Below are 23676 nucleotides of genomic sequence, written 5' to 3'. Positions count from 1 at the left end.
GTTGGGGCCAGGCTGCATGTTATAGTCAGGGATAGGAGGTGACTCTGAGTATACAGTAATAGCATATAGAATTACAGATACAGGACGTCTATGACGTAGGCGGTGGGGCCGGGATGCATGTTATAGTCAGGGATGGGGGTGACTCTGAGTATACAGTAATAGTATATAGAATTATAGATACAGGATGTCTATGACGTAGGAGGTGGGGCCGGGGTGCATGTTATAGTCAGGGATGGGGGTGACTCTGAGTATACAGTAATAGTATATAGAATTACAGATACAGGATGTCTATGACATAGGCGGTGGGGCCGGGGTACATGTTATAGTCAGGGATGGGGGGTGACTCTGAGTATACAGTAAGAGTATATAGAATTACAGATACAGGATGTCTATGATGAAGGCGGTGGGGCCGGGGTGCATGTTATAGTCAGGGATGGGAGGTGACTCTGAGTATACAGTATTAGTATATAGAATTACAGATACAGGATGTATATGACGTAGGCGGTGGGGCCGGGATGCATGTTATAGTCAGGGATGGGGGGTGACTCTGAGTATACAGTAATAGTATATAGAATTACAGATACACGATGTCTATGACGTAGGCGGTGGGGTCGGGGTGCATGTTATAGTCAGGGATGGGAGGTGACTCTGAGTATATAGTAATAGTATATAGAATTACAGATACAGGATGTCTATGACGTAGGCGGTGGGGTCGGGGTGCATGTTATAGTCAGGGATGGGGGGTGACTCTGAGTATACAGTAATAGTATATAGAATTACAGATACAGGATGTCTATGACGTAGGCGGTGAGGCCGGGGTGCATGTTATAGTCAGGGATGGGGGGTGACTCTGAGTATACAGTAATAGTATATAGAATTACAGATACAGGATGTCTATGATGTAGGCGGTGGGGCCGGCGTGCATGTTGTAGTCAGGGATGGGGGGTGACTCTGAGTATACAGTAATAGAATATAGAATTACAGATACAGGATGTCTATGACGTAGGCGGTGGGGCCGGGGTGCATGTTATAGTCAGGGATGGGGGGGTGACTCTGAGTATACAGTAATAGTATATAGAATTACAGATACAGGATGTCTATGACGTAGGCGGTGGGGCCGGGGTGCATGTTGTAGTCAGGGATGGGAGGTGACTCTGAGTATACAGTATTAGTATATAGAATTACAGATACAGGATGTCTATGACGTAGGCGGTGGGGCCGGGATGCATGTTATAGTCAGGGATGGGAGGTGACTCTGAGTATACAGTAATAGTATATAGAATTACAGATACACGATGTCTATGACGTAGGCGGTGGGGTCGGCGTGCATGTTATATTCAGGGATGGGAGGTGACTCTGAGTATACAGTAATAGTATATAGAATTACAGATACAGGATGTCTATGACGTAGGTGGTGGGGCCGGGGTGCATGTTATAGTCAGGGATGGGGGGTGACTCTGAGTATACAGTAATAGTATATAGAATTACAGATACAGGATGTCTATGACGTAGGCGGTGGGGCCGGGGTGCATGTTATAGTCAGGGATGGGGTGACTCTGAGTATACAGTAATAATATATAGAATAACAGATACACTATGTCTATGACGTAGGCGGTGGGGTCGGGGTGCATGTTATAGTCAGGGATGGGGGGTGACTCTGAGTATACAGTAATAGTATATAGAACTACAGATACAGGATGTCTATGAAATAGGCAGTGGGGCCGGGGTACATGTTATAGTCAGGGATGGAGGGTGACTCGGAGTATACAGTAATAGTATATAGAATTACAGATACAGGATGTCTATGACGTAGGCGGTGGGGCCGGGGTGCATGTTATAGTCAGGGATGGGGGTTACTCTGAGTATACAGTAATAGTATATAGAATTACAGATACAGGATGTCTATGACGTAGGCGGTGGGGCCGGGGTGCATGTTATAGTCAGGGATGGGGGTGACTCTGAGTATACAGTAATAGTATATAGAATTACAGATACAGGATGTCTATGACGTAGGCGGTGGGGCCGGGATGCATGTTGTAGTCAGGGATGGGGGTGACTCTGAGTATACAGTAATAGTATATAGCATTATAGATACAGTATGTCTATGACGTAGGAGGTGGGGCCGGGTTGCATGTTATAGTCAGGGATTGGGGTGACTCTGAGTATACAGTAATAGTATATAGAATTACAGATACAGGATGTCTATGACATAGGCGGTGGGGCCGGGGTGCATGTTATAGTCAGGGATGGGGGTGACTCTGAGTATACAGAAATAGTATATAGAATTACAGATACAGGATGTCTATGACGTAGGCGGTGGGGCCGGGGTGCATGTTATAGTCAGGGATGGGAGGTGACTCTGAGTATACAGTAATAGTATATAGAATTACAGATACAGTATGTCTATGACGTAGGCGGTGGGGCCGGGGTACATGTTATAGTCAGGGATGGGGGTGACTCTGAGTATACAGTAATAGTATATAGAATTACAGATACAGGATGTCTATGACGTAGGCGGTGGGGCCGGGGTACATGTTATAGTCAGGGATGGGGGGTGACTCTGAGTATACAGTAAGAGTATATAGAATTACAGATACAGGATGTCTATGATGAAGGCGGTGGGGCCGGGGTGCATGTTATAGTCAGGGATGGGAGGTGACTCTGAGTATACAGTATTAGTATATAGAATTACAGATACAGGATGTATATGACGTAGGCGGTGGGGCCGGGATGCATGTTATAGTCAGGGATGGGGGGTGACTCTGAGTATACAGTAATAGTATATAGAATTACAGATACACGATGTCTATGACGTAGGCGGTGGGGTCGGGGTGCATGTTATAGTCAGGGATGGGAGGTGACTCTGAGTATATAGTAATAGTATATAGAATTACAGATACAGGATGTCTATGACGTAGGCGGTGGGGTCGGGGTGCATGTTATAGTCAGGGATGGGGGGTGACTCTGAGTATACAGTAATAGTATATAGAATTACAGATACAGGATGTCTATGACGTAGGCGGTGAGGCCGGGGTGCATGTTATAGTCAGGGATGGGGGGTGACTCTGAGTATACAGTAATAGTATATAGAATTACAGATACAGGATGTCTATGATGTAGGCGGTGGGGCCGGCGTGCATGTTGTAGTCAGGGATGGGGGGTGACTCTGAGTATACAGTAATAGAATATAGAATTACAGATACAGGATGTCTATGACGTAGGCGGTGGGGCCGGGGTGCATGTTATAGTCAGGGATGGGGGGGTGACTCTGAGTATACAGTAATAGTATATAGAATTACAGATACAGGATGTCTATGACGTAGGCGGTGGGGCCGGGGTGCATGTTGTAGTCAGGGATGGGAGGTGACTCTGAGTATACAGTATTAGTATATAGAATTACAGATACAGGATGTCTATGACGTAGGCGGTGGGGCCGGGATGCATGTTATAGTCAGGGATGGGAGGTGACTCTGAGTATACAGTAATAGTATATAGAATTACAGATACACGATGTCTATGACGTAGGCGGTGGGGTCGGCGTGCATGTTATATTCAGGGATGGGAGGTGACTCTGAGTATACAGTAATAGTATATAGAATTACAGATACAGGATGTCTATGACGTAGGTGGTGGGGCCGGGGTGCATGTTATAGTCAGGGATGGGGGGTGACTCTGAGTATACAGTAATAGTATATAGAATTACAGATACAGGATGTCTATGACGTAGGCGGTGGGGCCGGGGTGCATGTTATAGTCAGGGATGGGGTGACTCTGAGTATACAGTAATAATATATAGAATAACAGATACACTATGTCTATGACGTAGGCGGTGGGGTCGGGGTGCATGTTATAGTCAGGGATGGGGGGTGACTCTGAGTATACAGTAATAGTATATAGAACTACAGATACAGGATGTCTATGAAATAGGCAGTGGGGCCGGGGTACATGTTATAGTCAGGGATGGAGGGTGACTCGGAGTATACAGTAATAGTATATAGAATTACAGATACAGGATGTCTATGACGTAGGCGGTGGGGCCGGGGTGCATGTTATAGTCAGGGATGGGGGTTACTCTGAGTATACAGTAATAGTATATAGAATTACAGATACAGGATGTCTATGACGTAGGCGGTGGGGCCGGGGTGCATGTTATAGTCAGGGATGGGGGTGACTCTGAGTATACAGTAATAGTATATAGAATTACAGATACAGGATGTCTATGACGTAGGCGGTGGGGCCGGGATGCATGTTGTAGTCAGGGATGGGGGTGACTCTGAGTATACAGTAATAGTATATAGCATTATAGATACAGGATGTCTATGACGTAGGAGGTGGGGCCGGGTTGCATGTTATAGTCAGGGATTGGGGTGACTCTGAGTATACAGTAATAGTATATAGAATTACAGATACAGGATGTCTATGACATAGGCGGTGGGGCCGGGGTGCATGTTATAGTCAGGGATGGGGGTGACTCTGAGTATACAGAAATAGTATATAGAATTACAGATACAGGATGTCTATGACGTAGGCGGTGGGGCCGGGGTGCATGTTATAGTCAGGGATGGGAGGTGACTCTGAGTATACAGTAATAGTATATAGAATTACAGATACAGTATGTCTATGACGTAGGCGGTGGGGCCGGGGTACATGTTATAGTCAGGGATGGGGGTGACTCTGAGTATACAGTAATAGTATATAGAATTACAGATACAGGATGTCTATGACGAAGGAGGTGGGGCCGGGGTGCATGTTATAGTCAGGGATGGGGGTGACTCTGAGTATACAGTAATTGTATATAGAATTACAGATACAGGATGTCTATGACGTAGGCGGTGGGGCCGGGGTACATGTTATAGTCAGGGATGGGGGGTGACTCTGAGTATACAGTAATAGTATATAGAATTACAGATACAGGATGTCTATGATGAAGGCGGTGGGGCCGGGGTGCATGTTATAGTCAGGGATGGGAGGTGACTCTGAGTATACAGTATTAGTATATAGAATTACAGATACAGGATGTCTATGACGTAGGCGGTGGGGCCGGGATGCATGTTATAGTCAGGGATGGGGGGTGACTCTGAGTATATAGTAATAGTATATAGAATTACAGATACAGGATGTCTATGACGTAGGCGGTGGGGTCGGGGTGCATGTTATAGTCAGGGATGGGGGGTGACTCTGAGTATACAGTAATAGTATATAGAATTACAGATACAGGATGTCTATGACATAGGCGGTGGGGCCGGGGCGCATGTTATAGTCAGGGATGGGGGTGACTCTGAGTATACAGTAATAGTATATAGAATTACAGATACAGGATGTCTATGACGTAGGCGGTGGGGCCGGGGTGCATGTTATAGTCAGGGATGGGGGTGACTCTGAGTATACAGTAATAGTATATAGAATTACAGATACAGGATGTCTATGACGTAGGCGGTGGGGCCGGGGTGCATGTTATAGTCAGGGATGGGGGTGACTCTGAGTATACAGTAATAGTATATAGAATTACAGATACAGGATGTCTATGACGTAGGCGGTGGGGCCGGGGTGCATGTTATAGTCAGGGATGGGGGTGACTCTGAGTATACAGTAATAGTATATAGAATTACAGATACAGGATGTCTATGACGTAGGCGGTGGGGCCGGGATGCATGTTGTAGTCAGGGATGGGGGTGACTCTGAGTATACAGTAATAGTATATAGAATTATAGATACAGGATGTCTATGACGTAGGAGGTGGGGCCGGGTTGCATGTTATAGTCAGGGATGGGGGTGACTCTGAGTATACAGTAATAGTATATAGAATTACAGATACAGGATGTCTATGACATAGGCGGTGGGGCCGGGGTGCATGTTATAGTCAGGGATGGGGGTGACTCTGAGTATACAGTAATAGTATATAGAATTACAGATACAGGATGTCTATGACGTAGGCGGTGGGGCCGGGGTGCATGTTATAGTCAGGGATGGGAGGTGACTCTGAGTATCCAATAATAGTATATAGAATTACAGATACAGGATGTCTATGACGTAGGCGGTGGGGCCGGGGTACATGTTATAGTCAGGGATGGGGGGTGACTCTGAGTATACAGTAATAGTATATAGAATTACAGATACAGGATGTCTATGACATAGGCGGTGGGGCCGGGGTACATGTTATAGTCAGGGATGGAGGGTGACTCTGAGTATACAGTAATAGTATATAGAATTACAGATACAGGATGTCTATGACATAGGCGGTGGGGCCGGGGTACATGTTATAGTCAGGGATGGAGGGTGACTCTGAGTATACAGTAATAGTATATAGAATTACAGATACAGGATGTCTATGACGTAGGCGGTGGGGCCGGGATGCATGTTGTAGTCAGGGATGGGGGTGACTCTGAGTATACAGTAATAGTATATAGAATTATAGATATAGGATGTCTATGACGTAGGAGGTGGGGCCGGGGTGCATGTTATAGTCAGGGATGGGGGTGACTCTGAGTATACAGTAATAGTATATAGAATTACAGATACAGGATGTCTATGACATAGGCGGTGGGGCCGGGGTGCATGTTATAGTCAGGGATGGAGGTGACTCTGAGTATACAGTAATAGTATATAGAATTATAGATACAGGATGTCTATGACGTAGGAGGTGTGGCCGGGGTGCATGTTATAGTCAGGGATGGGGGTGACTCTGAGTATACAGTAATAGTATATAGAATTACAGATACAGGATGTCTATGACATAGGCGGTGGGGCCGGGGTGCATGTTATAGTAAGGGATGGAGGTGACTCTGAGTATACAGTAATAGTATATAGAATTACAGATACAGGATGTCTATGACGTAGGCAGTGGGGTCGGGGTGCATGTTATAGTCAGGGATGGGGGGTGACTCTGAGTATACAGTAATAGTATATAGAATTACAGATACACGATGTCTATGACGCAGGCGGTGGGGCCGGGGTGCATGTTATAGTCAGGGATGGGGGGTGACTCTGAGTATACAGTAATAGTATATAGAATTATAGATACAGGATGTTTATGACGTAGGAGGTGGGGCCGGGGTGCATGTTATAGTCAGGGATGGGGGGTGACTCTGAGTATACAGTAATAGTATATAGAATTACAGATACACGATGTCTATGACGCAGGCGGTGGGGCCGGGGTGCATGTTATAGTCAGGGATGGGGGGTGAGTTTTATACTAACATGAAAGTGGATCCTGTACCATGAACTTATTGCTACTTCTCTTCTTGTGTAGAATGAAAAGGATGAGGAGCTTACGACGAAGGTGTACATGGATCTGGTAGGTGACGGGCGGGGCCTGGCATGTTCTGCGCACAGATATCACTGTGACAACTTAGTGAACAGAGATCTGTTCTCGTCTCTCCAGAGTTTATGTCCCCAACTCCAGTGCCCCCGGGGCCAGTATCAGGCCATCCTTTCCGCTATGGATTTACGCTACCTCTGAGGGGCTAATGTGGCTCTGCATTTACGAGTGACAAGTAATGGGCATTGCTCAAACTGCCCCCTGGTCACACTTGACTGATCTCCCCACCAGGTGGCAGCATACACAGGCCGGGACAGACCGTCAGGTACAGGTTATGGGACTGCACAGTGTTATAGGGGCCTATTAGCAATTTACATACGTACCGATGAAAGTGCAGATTCACGTTGTGCTCCCCATCCACGTAATGGTGGTTATAGAAAAGAGGAAAAGTGCATATACAGTATCTCTATACATATATACAATAAAGTCCCTGTTTTGGCTAAACTCTTTTACTTTGGACGGACTTTGATGGGACTATATGTATTATGGCGCCATTGTATATATATATATATATATATATATATATATATATGCAAATGGATATGTGTTGATTGGAATTTGAGTTGCTTGCACCACGGTCTTTTTAACTCTATCTAAGGGAGTGCCGACCTAATGGGACTTGTTATATATATATATATTATAATTTTCAACTTTTATTGATAGGGGCCCCCAGATGTTTGTTGCCCAGGGGCCCCCACAGACCTTAATCTGGCCCTGATCATGCCACATATATTTCAAAAGAAAGACCAATTATTGCAGATTTCAGCTACAAATTATCGTCTTATCGCACTGTAAGGGAAGATATACAGTTGTGCAGATTTTATTAAAACTGATTGTTGCTCCCAGGAGCATGTGCACACTTTCCTCTGAGACCACCTGGGTGCATAATCATACCACATGTGTATCAGAAGAGCATCAATTGTAAAAAAACTCAACTACAAAATGATCCTCTTATTTTGCTGTAAAATAGGATACACAGTAATGTGCAGAATATATTGAAAGTTTGTTGCTTCCAGGGGCATGTGCACCCCTTCCCCTCTGAGATAGAGGTGAGGATAAATGTCACCTAGAATCTGAAAAGCAAGTTAGTAAATTCAGAAACTGCACATATCTCTAAATACGACATGGAATTAGCCTCCAAGATCTATGTAACTGGAGAGTGAATACCATAAGAAGGACATGTCTATGGAAAATATTCATAAGAGTATGTGATGTCTGATACAGAGGCCCAGAGTCTGTCCCCTCACTTCTGCAGTTTCCACGTCTTATATATAACAGAGGACGTGGGATGAGAGAGTGGGGATGGCAGCTGGTAGGAAGAAAGAGAAGAGAGCACTTCTGCTGTCTCCACGTCTTATATATAACTGTGGACGTGGGATGAGAGAGTGGGGATGGCAGCTGGTTGGAAGAAAGAGTAGAGAGCACTTCTGCTGTCTCCACATCTTATATATAACAGAGGACGTGGGATGAGAGAGTGGGGATGGCAGTTGGTTGGAAGAAAGAGAAGAGAGCACTTCTGCTGTCTCCACGTCTTATATATAACAGAGGACGTGGGATGAGAGAGTGGGGATGGCAGCTGGTAGGAAGAAAGAGAAGAGAGCACTTCTGCTGTCAGAGTGTACAAAGCCCGGCTATTCTAGACATTGCAGGACAGGAGGGGAGAGCTCACTGTTGAGAGAGTGTGAAAAGGTAATATAGGGTACTGTTTGATATAGGAATGTGTTTCTATGAGGCAAAAGATAACAGCTCATTTAACTCTAGGAGAATTATATTGAGCCGGAGATTCCCACAGAGCGCTAGTTGTTAATAAAAAAACATGAGACTGTGTCAGATATACACAGTTTCACCTTTCAGCAATAGAGTAGAGGCAGGTTATGATCCAAAAAATAGTCTATGGAGCATGTCCCAAGGTGTTGAAAGTAATAGGGTACATTCCTGTAGTGCCTGTAGTATTTGGTTGGAAATGCCACTTATGGGATCATGTGAAAAAGCCCGGTACCTGTTACCCCTGCACGGAAGTTGATGGCTGTAATTCAGGATGGACAGGGCAGGGCCGAAACTAGGATATCTGTCACCCGGCGCAAGGCAGCAATTTTGTGCCCCCTCCCTTCCCGTACCTGTATTTTGTCCTAGCTCCTCCATAAGGCAGTGCACCAGTCAGACGTCCCTGGTACAGTGACTTACATTATTCCACACATAATAATGCCCATTACAGATTATGTCACACACTGTAATGCCTATTACCAAAGTGCCACTTACATATTTGCCCGACACCATTTTATGTCCCACAGTAAGGCTTCGCATTACTTTAAAATGACCTGCTCATTGCCAGGGGATTAAGTGCTCGTTGCCAGGGGGTTCCATGCTTGTTGCCAGGGGGTTTCATGCTAGTTACTATGGGGTTTATGCTCATTGCCAGGGGCTTTCATGCTCGTTGCTATGGGGTTTCATGCTCCTTGCCTGTGCTTTCATGCTCGTTGCCAGGGGGTTTCATGCTTGTTCCAAGGGGGTTTCATGCTCATTGCCAGGGGGTTTCATGCTCGTTGCCTGGGCTTTCATGCTCGTTGCCAGGGGGTTTCATGCTCATTGCTATGGAGTTTATGCTCTTCTCCCGGCACTTGCGCTGGCCTAACAGACACTAGAAGTGAGAGCAGCGATTGTTTAATTAGATTGATGCCTGATTAATATCAGGAAATGTAAGAAATTGACCTAAGAGCCCAAAATAGGATTAGATAAAGCAATCAGTTATAAAGCAGGGTAATATCCTGGCATATCCGTGGTTTTGAAATAAACCAAATAAGTAAATATGCATAAATACAAGAGTTAATTGACCAATTTTAATATGAAAGTGATTATTATTGAGAGTAATCTAGTTATTAAATTACAAAGTGATATCAATTTATAAAGATGAGTGAGAAAAAAGGAATAAGTATGTTCTTATCTGGAAACACATATATTGATCATCATACAGGTTAAAGGATAGGTTCATATAAAGCAAATATGTGTCAGGGCTCAGCCAGGTATCGGCGCCCGCTTACCGCACCGCCGGCTTCCCCTTTCTTCCTGGGTGGTCGGTCGGCCTGCGCGACGGTGGGGGAGAAGCTGAGGATTCTCCCCGCTTGCTGTGGCTTCCTGGAGGGCTGGTGTCCGGCATCTCAAATCCGGACATGGGCGCCGCCATGACAGTCGGCCCACGTGACTGGATCCTTCCTCCTGATTGGCTCGTTTCCAGCTGATGCTGTGCACCTGTCTAAGGGTTCCCCTGGGTATAAAACTGTCCCACAGGTTATGGGAAATTGTCTGAACAACAGTTGTCTCCTAGCGTGCCTTAGTGAGTTCCCGGTCCAGGTTCCTATTCATCCGTACAGCAGCAGTGATACTACCTTTACCTGTGTGCCTTTACGTCTCTGGTGAATACCCGTGCAGCAGTGTTACCACCTTACCTGTGTGCCTTAACATCTCTGGTGAATACCCGTGCAGCAGTGTTACTACCTTTACCTGTGTGCCTTTACGTCTCTGGTGAATACCCGTGCAGCAGTGTGATCATCCCCACCTGTGTGCCTCACGTCTCCCGTGGACATCCGTGCTACAATATTTACCACCTCTACCCGTGTGCCTTCTATCTCTGGTGACGTCTCAAGTAACCGTGAGTCGCTTCCCACTTTGAAAGCCTTATTGACGTTTTTGATCCTCGTGTCAAGTTGTTGTCTATACAGTATTTTCAGGGACTGTGTTGTGCCTAACAGGCATATCCTCGCTGGGCCACGGGTGTAGTGTCTCTATCCCTGCAGGGCTTGGCTACCTGGTCAAAGGACCGCGACCTGCTCACGGGGTGCAGCTAAGCCCATATCCCAATTGGGGAGGTCACTGGCGAACACCATCCTGTGGGTTAGACTCCGCACCTTTGCCCAGGTCTCGCCAACACTCAAGACCTGTGGATGAGGAGAACGTACATCCAGGCCCCTCGTCTCCGTTTCTTTCCCCAACTGAGGCCCACCACGTCCTCTTCTCCAGCTTCAGACGTGACAGTTTGTTCAGGCCCAATGGAGGCTGCAGGATCCCAAGGTACTGGGTCTCTGCAAGAGTTGACCTCTCGGATGGACAACCAGGAGGCGCAACAACAACAAGTGGCTCAGTATTTACAGGAGCTCTCGAGGCAACTGGTTTCGATCCAAACCACGTTGGCTTCTATTCTCCCGGTTCCCCCGCCTGCGGTTACTGTACCTTCTCCATCAGGTCCTCCACCGGTGGTTCCTACTCCCAAACCCCGACTACAGCTTGCCACTCCAGAAAGGTTTGATGGCGACCCCAGGCGGTGCCGCGGGTTCATCAACCAATGTGAAATCCAATTCGAATGCCTTCCCCAGAACTTTCCCACTTCTCGGGCCAAAGTAGCATATGTGATTTCATTATTAACAGGAGCAGCATTAGACTGGGTCTCCCCTCTATGGGAACGGGCCGACCCCATCGTATCTACCTACAAGAAATTTGTTTCCGCATTTAAGAGAATTTTTGACTAGCCAGGCCGTTCTGCTTCTGCATCCTCTGACCTCCTCCGAGTGCGATAGGGCACACGGTCCGTGGGGCAGTATCTAGTCCAATTTCAGACCCTGGCATCTGAATTAAAATGGAACGAGGAAGCTCTTAAAGCGTCCTTCCTTCATGGACTCTCTGAGAGGATGAAGGATGAGCTTGCCTCCAGAGATTTGCCAGAATCCTTCGCTGACGTTATCTCTCTCTGTATCAAAATTGACCTTTGCCATCGGGAAAGATGGGCTAGTAGGGGAAGAGGTGAACATCTACCAGTCCGCTCTTCAGCTGTTAGTCCGCCTATACCCATCCTAGCTAGTGAAGACGAACCAATGCAGGTCAACAGAGCCAAACTCACCCCGGCAGAGCGCAATAGACGCTTCCAAAATAAATTGTGTATCTATTGCGCTGCACCTAACCACATTCTGAGGAATTGTCCTTTACTTGCGGGAAATGCGAAACCCTGACTGAAGTAGGGAGCATTCAGTTGGGGGTTATTCTCAAGCCATCCCAATTATCCGAAAGTCTTTTAGTAGTGTCGCTTTCCCATAAGTCCAGGACAAGAAAGGTTCAAGCTTTAATTGATTCTGGAGCCGCTGGTAATTTTATTGCAGAGAGATTGATTCACACCTTGGGTATTCCAGTCGTTTCCCTACCTAATAAATTGTTACTGTCCGGTCTAGATGGTAAAACTCTGGTGGGGTTACCCATTTCTTCACTCTCTCATCCTGTGTCTGTCCAAATTGGGTGCCTACATCATAAAATGCTGGAATTTTTTGTGTTACCCGAATCCTCCTATGAGCTGGTATTAGGGCTGCCCTGGTTGAGAAAACACAATCCTGTGTTCAACTGGGATGCTATGCAAATCCTATCCTGGGGTTCACAGTGTTTCCAAGATTGTTTGACCAAAGTCGTTCCAGTATGTAACCAAGAGATGATTGCCAACTCGGCTAAGAAGCCCCTTTGACCAGAGTCTTCTAAACACCCCCCCCAGCCGGGCTTGCCCGAGGCTTATCAAGACTTCGCTGACGTATTTTGTGAACAAGCCGCAGATAAACTGCCTCCGCATCGACCTTGGGATTGTGCCATTGATTTGCTTCCTGGGAAAAGTCCTCCACGTGGCCATGTTTACCCTTTGTCCGTACCTGAGACCGCGGCCATGGAGGAATACATTAAGGAAAACCTTGCTAAAGGATTCATTCGGCCTTCTTCTTCTCCTGCAGGGGCAGGTTTCTTTTTTGTAGGGAAGAAGGATGGTGGACTCCGGCCCTGTATAGATTATCGAGGGTTGAATCAAATCACCATAAAAAAATCGGTACCCGCTACCTTTAATTTCAGAACTGTTTGACAAGGTTCAAGGGGCTCAGGTTTTCACGAAGCTGGATCTACGTGGTGCGTATAATCTGATTCGAATTAAGACCGGGGACGAGTGGAAGACCGCGTTCAATACCAGAGACGGACACTTTGAGTACCTCGTAATGCCCTTCGGTCTTTGTAATGCACCAGCTATTTTTCAAGGTTACGTCAACGAGGTCTTCCGGGATATTCTTCATAAATTTGTTGTGATTTATCTCGATGATATTTTAATCTTTTACAGAGATTTACAGAGTCATCGTCTTCATGTACGGGAGGTATTGTTCCGCCTTCGCACTCATCACCTCTTCGGGAAACTTTCCAAATGTATGTTTCACCAAACTTCAGTACCTTTTTTAGGCCATATCATCTCCGGGGGGACTCTCCAGATGGATCCTGATAAACTAAAGGCAATCTCTGAATGGCCCCTGCCTACGTCATTAAAAGGTACTCAGCGTTTTCTAGGATTCGCAATCTATTACAGGAGGTTTATTCCACACTTTTCTACACTGGTAGCACCCATTACCTCCCTCACAAGGAAAGGAGCCAATTGTTCTAAATGGTCTGTTCCAGCAGTACAAGCCTTTCAAAACCTAAAAGGTGCCTTTTCTCGAGCTCCCATTCTCTGTCAGCCTCAAATAGACAAACCATTCATTGTGGAGGTGGACGCATCCTCCGTTGGAGTAGGCGCGGTATTATCTCAGTCTGCTGAAGATGGGAAGATGCATCCTTGTGGATTTTTCTCCAGTAAATTTTCCCCTGCCGAGAGAAATTATATTATTGGCGACCAAGAACTTCTAGCCATGCGCCTAGCCTTAGAGGAATGGCGGTATCTCCTGGAAGGGGCCAAATTTCCTGTCACGATTATTACAGACCATAAGAATCTGATCTATCTACAAACTGCACACCGGTTAAATGCCAGGCAGGCGCGATGGTCACTTTTTTTTTCTAAGTTTGATTTAAAACTCCAGTTTCATCCTGGTGTGTTGAACAAGAAGGCCGATGCATTATCTTGCTCCTTCATGACTAATTTGGAGGAGGAGGAGTGTTCTCAAGTTCGTTCCATTTTTGACCCAATTGTATTTGCTCCTACTCAAGTAGTGTCCTTGCCACCTGGGAAAATTTTTGTACCTCCTAAGTTACGTAAAAAATTGCTGATTTGGGCTCATGCATCCTTGTTCGCAGGTCACACTGGAATCACCAAGACCTACCAGTTCTTACTTCGATCGTACTGGTGGCCGACCATGAAGAAGGATGTCACTGTGTTTGTCCGCTCCTGTATCAAATGCGCCCAACATAAAACTCCGCGTAGACAGATGGTTGGTCCTCTTCGTCCCTTGTCTATCCCAACTGCTCCTTGGACCCACATCTCAATGGATTTTATTTCCGAATTACCTCGGTGCAAGGAACATAACACGGTATGGGTGGTCGTGGATCGCTTTTCTAAAATGGCACATTTTATCCCGCTCATTGGCCTTCCTTCTGCTCCTCAATTAGCAAAAATTTTTATTCGAGACATCTTCAGATTACACGGTCTCCCCAGGGAAATAGTCTCTGATCGAGGTGTTCAATTTACAGCCAAATTCTGGAGAGCCCTGTGTAGTACCTGTGGAATCAAACTGAACTTTTCCTCAGCCTACAACCCACAGTCGAATGGTCAAACGGAAAGGGTCAATCAAGAGCTGGAGACCTTCATTAGGCTCTTTGTGTCTTCTTCCCAGGATGATTGGGTGGACCTCCTGCCATGGGCAGAGTTTTCTCATAACTTAAAATTTCATTCTTCCTCTAAATCCACTCCTTTTTTTACGGTTTTTGGTAGACATCCACGAGTTCCAGATTTCCAGAAGCTTCCATCTATAGATGTTCCAGCTGTGAATCAAGAGATTCAATCCTTCTAAGTTCTATGGAATAAAATTCACTTATCCCTAAAGCAATCTTCTAGGAATTACAAAAAATTTGCGGACAGGAAACGTTTGGCGGTTCCCCTGTTGAGAGTCGGGGACAGGGTCTGGTTATCTTCCAAAAATATCCGCTTAAGAGTCCCGTCCATGAAACTTGCTCCGCGTTTTATCGGTCCATATCGTATCATTAAGATAATCAGTCCAGTAACTTATAAATTGGAACTTCCCCCTCAAATGAAGATTTCAAATACTTTTCACGTCTCTCTCTTACGGCCCCTGGTGCTCAATCGTTTTCAGAAGTGTTCCCCTAAATTGCCTCAAGTCAAGACATTACAAGGCACTGAATTTGAGGTGGAAAAGATCTTGGATTCCCGGCACAGATTCCACACCCTTCAATATCTCATCGATTGGAAGGGCTACGGCCCCGAGGAAAGGGCCTGGATCAGAGCCTCTGATGTACACGCTCCGCGACTAATCCAGAGTTTTCATAGGCGATTCCCAGATAAGCCTGGTGGGTGTTCAGTGCCCACCCTTAAAGGAGGGGGTACTGTCAGGGCTCAGCCGGGGATCGGCGCCCACTTACCGCACCGCCGGCTTCCCCTTTCTTCCTGGGTGGTCGGTCGGCCTGCGCGGCGGCGGGGGAGAAGCTGAGGATTCTCCTCGCTTGCTGTGGCTTACTGGAGGGCTGGTGTCCGGCATCTCAAATCCGGACATGGGCGCCGCCATGACAGTCGGCCCATGTGACTGGATCCTTCCTCCTGATTGGCTCATTTCCAGCTGATGCTGTGCACCTGTCTAAGGGTTCCCCTGGGTATAAAACTGTCCCACAGGTTATGGGAAATTGCCTGAACAACGGTTGTCTCCTAGCGTGCCTTAGTGAGTTCCCGATCCAGGTTCCTATTCATCCGTACAGCAGCAGTGATACTACCTTTACCTGTGTGCCTTTACGTCTCTGGTGAATACCCGTGCAGCAGTGTTACCACCTTACCTGTGTGCCTTAACATCTCTGGTGAATACCCGTGCAGCAGTGTTACTACCTTTACCTGTGTGCCTTTATGTCTCTGGTGAATACCCGTGCAGCAGTGTGATCATCCCCACCTGTGTGCCTCACGTCTCCCGTGGACATCCGTGCTACAACATTTACCACCTCTACCCGTGTGCCTTCTATCTCTGGTGACGTCTCAAGTAACCGTGAGTCGCTTCCCACTTTGAAAGCCTTATTGACGTTTTTGATCCTCGTGTCAAGTTGTTGTCTTTACAGTATTTTCAGGGACTGTGTTGTGCCTAACAGGCATATCCTCGCTGGGCCACGGGTGTAGTGTCTCTATCCCTGCAGGGCTTGGGTACCTGGTCAAAGGACCGCGACCTGCTCACGGGGTGCAGCTAAGCCCATATCCTAATTGGGGGGATCACTGGCGAACACCATCCTGTGGGTTAGACTCCGCACCTTTGCCCAGGTCTCGCCAACACTCAAGACCTGTGGATGAGGAGAACGTACATCCAGGCCCCTCGTCTCCGTTTCTTTCCCCAACTGAGGCCCACCACGTCCTCTTCTCCAGTTTCAGACGTGACAATATGCCTGTATATATATATACACACACACACACAATTGTTAATTCATATATACACATACATACCCCCACACATGTCCATAGTATCATACATTGGAAGGGAATAATGAAAGAGATGAAAGGGAAGAAATCCAGAAAACCAAAAAAACGGTGGAGATTACAGAAAAGAGCTAAATTTGATGTATTCGTTGAGTCCTCCTGGTGTGAGGGTTCCTAACCTGAAAGTCCATTTACTTTCTCTCCTAAGTAGCTCCCTCGTCAGATCGCCCCCTCTTATACCCAGTCTGACCTCCTCCAACCCAAATGCTTTGAAGTTCTTCAAATTTCCACTGTGAGTGTAGTGAAAATGTCTGGCAACAGATGTGAGTTTCTTCATCCTTGCCAGATCATGGGAGGCATTCCTTATTGTACCAATGTGTTCCAGGATCGTTTCTGTGAGTATCTGGTTGTCATGCCTACGTATCTAACACCACACTCACACGAGATGCAATACACCACCCCCCTGGTTCTCCAGTTAATGTATTTACTGATTGGGATGACTGTGTCATACTTGTCAGACACTTCTTTCTTTTTAATCATGTGAGGGCAGGCTCTGCAGGACCTATAGGGATATGAGCCCTTTATGGGTGGAGGTCGGGGGTTTGTATATCTGTAGTGGCTCTGGGTCAAATTATCTCGTAAATTTGGAGATCATCTCCAACTCATTGCTACACTGCCACCCAAAATAGGGGACAGGTCCCTATCCAACAGTAAGAAGTGCCAGTGTTTCTGAATGAGGTTTCGTATGGTTTGCCACTCTCTACAATAGTCCCCTACAAATCCAATGGTCTCATTGGTGCTTCTATCCATTTTTCTGTCAGTTTCAAAAATGAGGTTTTCTCTACTGGTTTTCATTATAGATGTTTTAGCTTTTTTAATGGATCTATTGCTGTATCCCCTTTCCTTAAGCCTAGATGATAGTATCATGCTTTGTTGTTTAAAGACCTCTGGGTTGGAGCAGTTCCTATGGAGGCGAAGGAATTCCCCTTTAGGGATGTTCTCTACAGTGGTTGGGAAATGTGAGCTGGTCTCTTTCTGAAAAGTTCAGTTTCCAGAGTTCCCCTGGGATTTTTGTAAATTCTCAGATCCAGAAAAGTAATTGTGTTATTACTAATCTCATGTGTTCATTTTAGATTGAGTGATATTGTTGAGATGTTGAATGAAATCAATCAGGAGTTTTTCTTCGCCATAGCATATAACCAAAATATCATCTATATAGCGGTGCCAAGTGATGACATGGTTGGTGTAATGTTCATTGTTGTCATTGAACACATGTTCTCGTTCCCACCAGCCTAAGTACAGATTAGCATATGTCGGTGTGCAATCCGCGCCCATTGCAGTTAATCTGGTCTGCAAGAAAAATTTATCCTCAAAAGTGAAGAAATTATAATGTAATACAAAGTGTAATAAATCTAGTACAAAGTTTTGGAAGTCATTGCGATCCTCCATGTCTTTGAAGTATCTCACTGCTTCCAATCCCAGAGAGTGGTTGATACTTGTATATAGGGCTTCAACATCAAAGCAAGCCAGGAGTTGCCCTTCCTCAAGTTGTATGTTGTGTAGTTTCCTGAGCACGTCCGAAGTATATTTGGTATAGGAGGGGAGTTCTAAAACAAAGTGTTGTAGATGGAGGTCTATAAAAGTACTGGCTCTCTCAGACAGGCTCCCTATGCCTGACACTATTGGTCTACTCAGTGGTGTACTGCAGTTCTTATGGACCTTTGGTAGAATGTAAACGGTTGCCAGTCTGGGATGTTCTACCTGGAGGTAAGCATATTCAGATTTGGAGATTATACCATTATTGAAGGCTCCGTTAGCCATATCCATACCGTATATAGATTTTTGAAAATCTCTGTAGGATTCAGTAATATCTGTTGGTAGCAGTTCTTATCCAATAATTGTCTGTATGCCTCCTTAGTGTAGTCCTATTTGGGCCATATTACAATGTTGCCCCCTTTGTCTGAGGGCTTAATTACCACATCTTGCCATCTCTTGATATTTTTGAGAGTTTCCCTTTTCCCCCTTATCCAGATTATCTGTTTTTTTATGAAATTGACTATTACGATGCAATTTATTCAAGTCCTGGGAGATCAGATTGATGAAGACACCAACTTCCAGGCATATATTTTCAGAGGGGAAGAATTTGTTTTTGCACAGTGGTCTATGTCGTTGTGTGGATGATGTTGCTTGTGCCTCCTCTTGTAATTCCTCTAGCATTAGTAAGGCTGATGCTTCCATTTCAGCCAGGGATTCCTGAGAGGTAGGCAGTGTATTCTGTTGTTTTAGGGCAATTTTTTTTTTAAGTAGTTTGCATCCGAAAAGTTTGAGGTCTTTCTCCCATCCAAACCGGTTGAAATTAGACGTTGGTGAGAAGGATAAACCTCTACTGAGGACATCCTTCTCAGTTGATGTTAAAATATGGTCTGCTAAATTGATAATCTGAAGGTTATCAGTTACTTTTTCGGCTGATTCCTAATGCTGTACCTGCTGGGCGAGAAGTTGTCCCATTTTGACCTTCCTCTTTTTGATCGATCTCCTGGTCTTCCTCTGTTGCCGCTGTAGCCTCCTTGGGTTCCCTGTGGATTCCCTAAAAAATGGGATGTCAGTGAATTGGAGGGGTTAGAAGTGTTGGTTAAGCCTCCCTCATCTCCTGAGGATTCCAATTCTGAGGAGGTATAGCCTCCTCCCTGATCCTTTTGTGTGTCTCTTCTGTGTGTTGATCTCCACCGGAAAATACGTCCAGTTATAAAGTCCTTTTTGTCTAGAGAAAATTTGTTCTTTTTTCTCTCAATAGTAATTTTTTCATAATTTTCCAGATCTTTTTTGTTTTGCTCAAAAACCCTTTGAAATTGATTATCCGTTTCCCACTGCTCAAGCCGTTTTCCTAAAGTATCGATCTCGTTTTGGCATTCCTCCAAAACCAGATTATCATGCTTTAGGAGTATATTTATTATTTCATATGAACATTTTAGTAGGGTAGAATCCCACTCCTTCTTTAGAGATTCAGAAAAAAGTGGAAAAGCAGGGAAAACGTTTGGTCTTAAACCTCTAGGGCATATTTTGTGTTTCTGGTAGTTCTCCAGTGTAGTTAGATCCCACCCTACTCTCAGTTGTTTTTGAAGTAGGGTTTTGAGTCTCTGGAAATCACTGTCCCAGTTACGAATAGATTCCTCATTTAACACTTCATTAGGGAAGATATCATTGAGATCTCCCAAAAGCTTCCTCCTAGTCATCAATTCATTTTTAAGACTAAAGTTAGACATGATGTTTTTGTAAAGTAAGTTGGGAAATTTACCAGTATAATCAAGAGTAAGCCCCAATAAATTATCCGTGCAAGAACTCCAGAGACTGAGAAAAAACTCAGTAAAAATAAACGGTGCGCAATAGTTTTCCTAGGAATTCGCACAGGATAACAGAGGGAAAGATCGAAAAATTTTATTTGACACCACCCTATAGAGTTAAAAGTAACAAAAATTGGTGTGGTGAAAGAAATGCCAGAGAAGACCAACTAGATAAAGGTAAAAGTACCGATATTGGTAAATAGACTTTTTAGCATTGGTGGTGGTCCCCAGAGTCAGAGAAATAAAGTATGTATATGGGGAAAAGAAGACTCTTTGTTGGGGGCACTCGATTTGAAAAAGATTTGACTAGAATAAAGTTAAATTTAACTTTTAATTACTTTTCAAATAAAATAATTGGTACATACATAAAACATACATGACAAAACAAACATATATATGTATATTCCTTATATAAGGTGTGTAATACTGTGCATACAAGAGAAAATCTCTGTTAGAGACAGTTCAATAGGCAATTATGCCGGAAAAGAAAACCCGTAATGCAGATAATCATCAGTACTGTACACAAATAGAACTGAATCTCAATTTTGAGGAAGTTCAAATAGGCAAATGATTGCCAATATAATCAGAGAATCAAACATTCCTCAGTAAATCTGGGTGACGGCGAATGGTATAAGATGGGAAAACAGCCCGTTTGATACAAAAGACTTATTGTTATATATACCCTCTAATATGGCTTCAGATTATCACAAGATTAAAAAGAAAGAAGTGTCTGACAAGTATGAGACGGTCATCCCAAACAGTAACTACATTACCTGGAGAACCAGGGGGGTGGTGTATTGTATCTCATGTGAGTGTGGTGTTAGATACGTAGGCATGACAACCAGATGCCGAAGAAAGGATCCTGGAACACATTGGTACAATAAGGAATGCCTCCCGTGATCTGGCAAGGATGAAGAAACTCACATCCATTGCCAGACATTTTCACTATACTTCAAGAAGAACTTCAAAGCATTCGGGTTGGAGGAGGTCAGACTGGGTATAAGAGGGGGCGATCTGACGAGGGAGCTACTTAGGAGAGAAAGTAAATGGACTTTCAGATTAGGAGCCCTCACACCAGGAGGACTCAATGAATACATCAAATTTAGCTCTTTTTTGTAATCCCCACTGTTTTTGTCGGTTTTCTGGATTTCTGCCCTTCCATCTCTTTCATTATTCCCTTCCAATGTATGGACCTGGGTGATCTGGGAAATGTGTCAGTGAGTAATGATTACACCTGTGCTCCTGCTGGGTGACCTGGGAAATGTGTTAGTGAGTAATGAGTACACCTGTGCACCTGCTGGGTGACCAGGGAAATGTGTCAGTGAGTAATGAATACACCTGTGCACCTGCTGGGTAACCTGGGAAATGTGTCAGAGAGTAATGAATACACCTGTGCACCTGCTGGGTGACCTGGGAAATGTGTCAGTGAGTAATGAGTACACCTGTGTACCTGCTGGGTGACCTGGAAAATGTGTCAGTGAGTAATGAATACACCTGTGCACCTGCTGGGTGACATGGGAAATGTGTCAGTGAGTAATGAGTACTCCTGTGTACCTGCTGGGTGACCTGGAAAATGTGTCAGTGAGTAATGAGTACACCTGTGTACCTGCTGGGTGACCTGGGAAATGTGTCAGTGAGTAATGACTACACCTGTGCACCTGCTGGGTGACCTGGGAAATGTGTCAGTGAGTAATGACTACACCTGTGCAACTGCTGGGTGACCTGGGAAATGTGTCAGTGAGTAATTAGTACACCTGTGCGCCTGCTGGGTGACCTGGGAAATGTGTAAGTCAGTAATGACTACACCTGTGCACCTGCTGGGTGACCTGGGAAATGTGTCAGTGAGTAATGAGTACACCTGTGCACCTTCTGGGTGACCTGGGAAATGCGTCAGTGAATAATGATTACACCTGTGTACCTGCTGGGTGACCTGGGAATTGTATCAGTGAGTAATGAGTACGCCTGTGCTCCTGCTGGGTGACCAGGGAAATGTGTCAGTGAGTAATGATTACACCTGTGCACCTGCTGGGTGACCTGGGAAATGTGTCAATGAGTACACCTGTGCACCTGCTGGATGACCTGGGAATTGTATCAGTGAGTAATGATTACACCTGTGCACCTGCTGGGTGACCTGGGAAATGTGTCAGTGAGTAATGTTTACACCTGTGCACCTGCTGGGTGACCTGGGAAATGTGTCAGTGAGTAATGAGTACACCTGTGCACCTGCTGGGTGACCTGGGAAATGTGTCAGTGAGTAATGAATACACCTGTGCACATGCTGGGTGACCTGGGAATTGTGTCAGTGAGTAATTAGTACACCTGTGCACCTGCTGGGTGACCTGGGAAATGTGTCAGTGAGTAATGAATACACCTGTGCACATGCTGGGTGACCTGGGAAATGTGTCAGTGAGTAATTAGTACACCTGTGCACCTGCTGGGTGACCTGGGAAATGTGTCAGTGAGTGAGGAATACACCTGTGCACCTGCTGGGTAACTTGGGAAATGTGTCAGTGAGTGAGGAATACACCTGTGCACCTGCTGTGACAATATAGGATAGTAAGATGAGGTGCAGCATTAGGGAGAGGTGGAAGAGAGGAAGACCAGAGATTAGGAGGTTACAATAGTTCAAGCAGGGGATGAATAAGGGGTGAGGGAGGATTGTATGCTACCGATGGTATGGAGGTGGAAGCAGCAGGATTGGGAGAGAGTATGAGAGTAGGGGGTGAAGGAGAGGGAGCCGTAATGGAGGATGACCCACAGACAGCAGATAAGTATGACCGGAGAGAGGATCCTATTGGCAACAGTTAGAGGTGGAAAGGAATAAATGGGAGGGGGGCAATGAGCTCAGTCTTAGAAAGTGGAGGCTCCAGAGGTGAGGCTGCAGCACAGTCCAAAATTCAAATAGGAGAGTCACCAACTGCCAGTGAGTCCCAGCCAGTGATGTTTGGCAGCAGTTGGGGGGGCAGTTGGTGTCGCTCCCCTATTTTTATATTGGACTGCACTGCAGGACCACCTCTGGAGACGCCTCTGGTCTTAAACATGTTGAGTGTATGAAAGTAATGGGACATCTAGGAAGAGAGACGTATATAGATCATAGAGAGAAAATGGCGTCTTGCCTACAGAGACACCAGGTTTTACTGGTATTAAATAAATCTGTCTGTATGATATCACATAAGTCATCTTATCATCCAACCTAAACACCCAGTCACACCAGATCTCACAGATCCGCCTCCTCTGTGCCAATGCAAACCCTATGGTGGTGCCAGTGGTGACATTATTGTGTGTGGAAAGCCCTGATCTGCTCTATTCACTCTTCCGTCCAGGCTTGGAATGATCTCCGGCTTACCTGGGACCCAAAGAAATATGAGGGAATTGAGCATCTGAGGATCGCCTCTGAGGAGGTGTGGAAACCAGACATTGTCCTTATGAACAAGTGAGTCACTGGACAGGTGAGGTATTGTATATGGATGTACCCCAGTGTCTGTGCCCCTCTCACGCACTCTGTGCCCCCTCCTACAGCTATGACGGTGAGGTATAATAGAGTACATGTAGGTGATGTGTATGGATGTACCCCAGTATCTGTGCCCCTCTCACACACTCTGTCCCCCCTCCTAAAGTGAGAT

General features: G+C 45.6%; 1 protein-coding gene across 1 annotated transcript in view; it reads left to right on the top strand.

The window, feature by feature from the left end:
• The window catches only part of CHRNB1 (cholinergic receptor nicotinic beta 1 subunit), a 106630-nt gene that overhangs the window by 60737 nt on the left and 22217 nt on the right, over positions 1–23676 (top strand). The window contains exons 3-4 of the mRNA XM_088463520.1: positions 7250–7294; positions 23377–23486. Coding sequence (XP_088319646.1) covers positions 7250–7294; positions 23377–23486 — 155 coding nt within the window. The remainder of the gene's footprint in view (positions 1–7249; positions 7295–23376; positions 23487–23676) is intronic.

This window comes from Taudactylus pleione, unplaced genomic scaffold (assembly GCF_031769625.1).
Source record: "Taudactylus pleione unplaced genomic scaffold, aTauple2 ptg001392l, whole genome shotgun sequence".
NCBI classification, from domain to species: Eukaryota; Metazoa; Chordata; class Amphibia; order Anura; family Myobatrachidae; genus Taudactylus; species Taudactylus pleione.
This window is presented reverse-complemented; position numbering and strand designations above follow the sequence as displayed.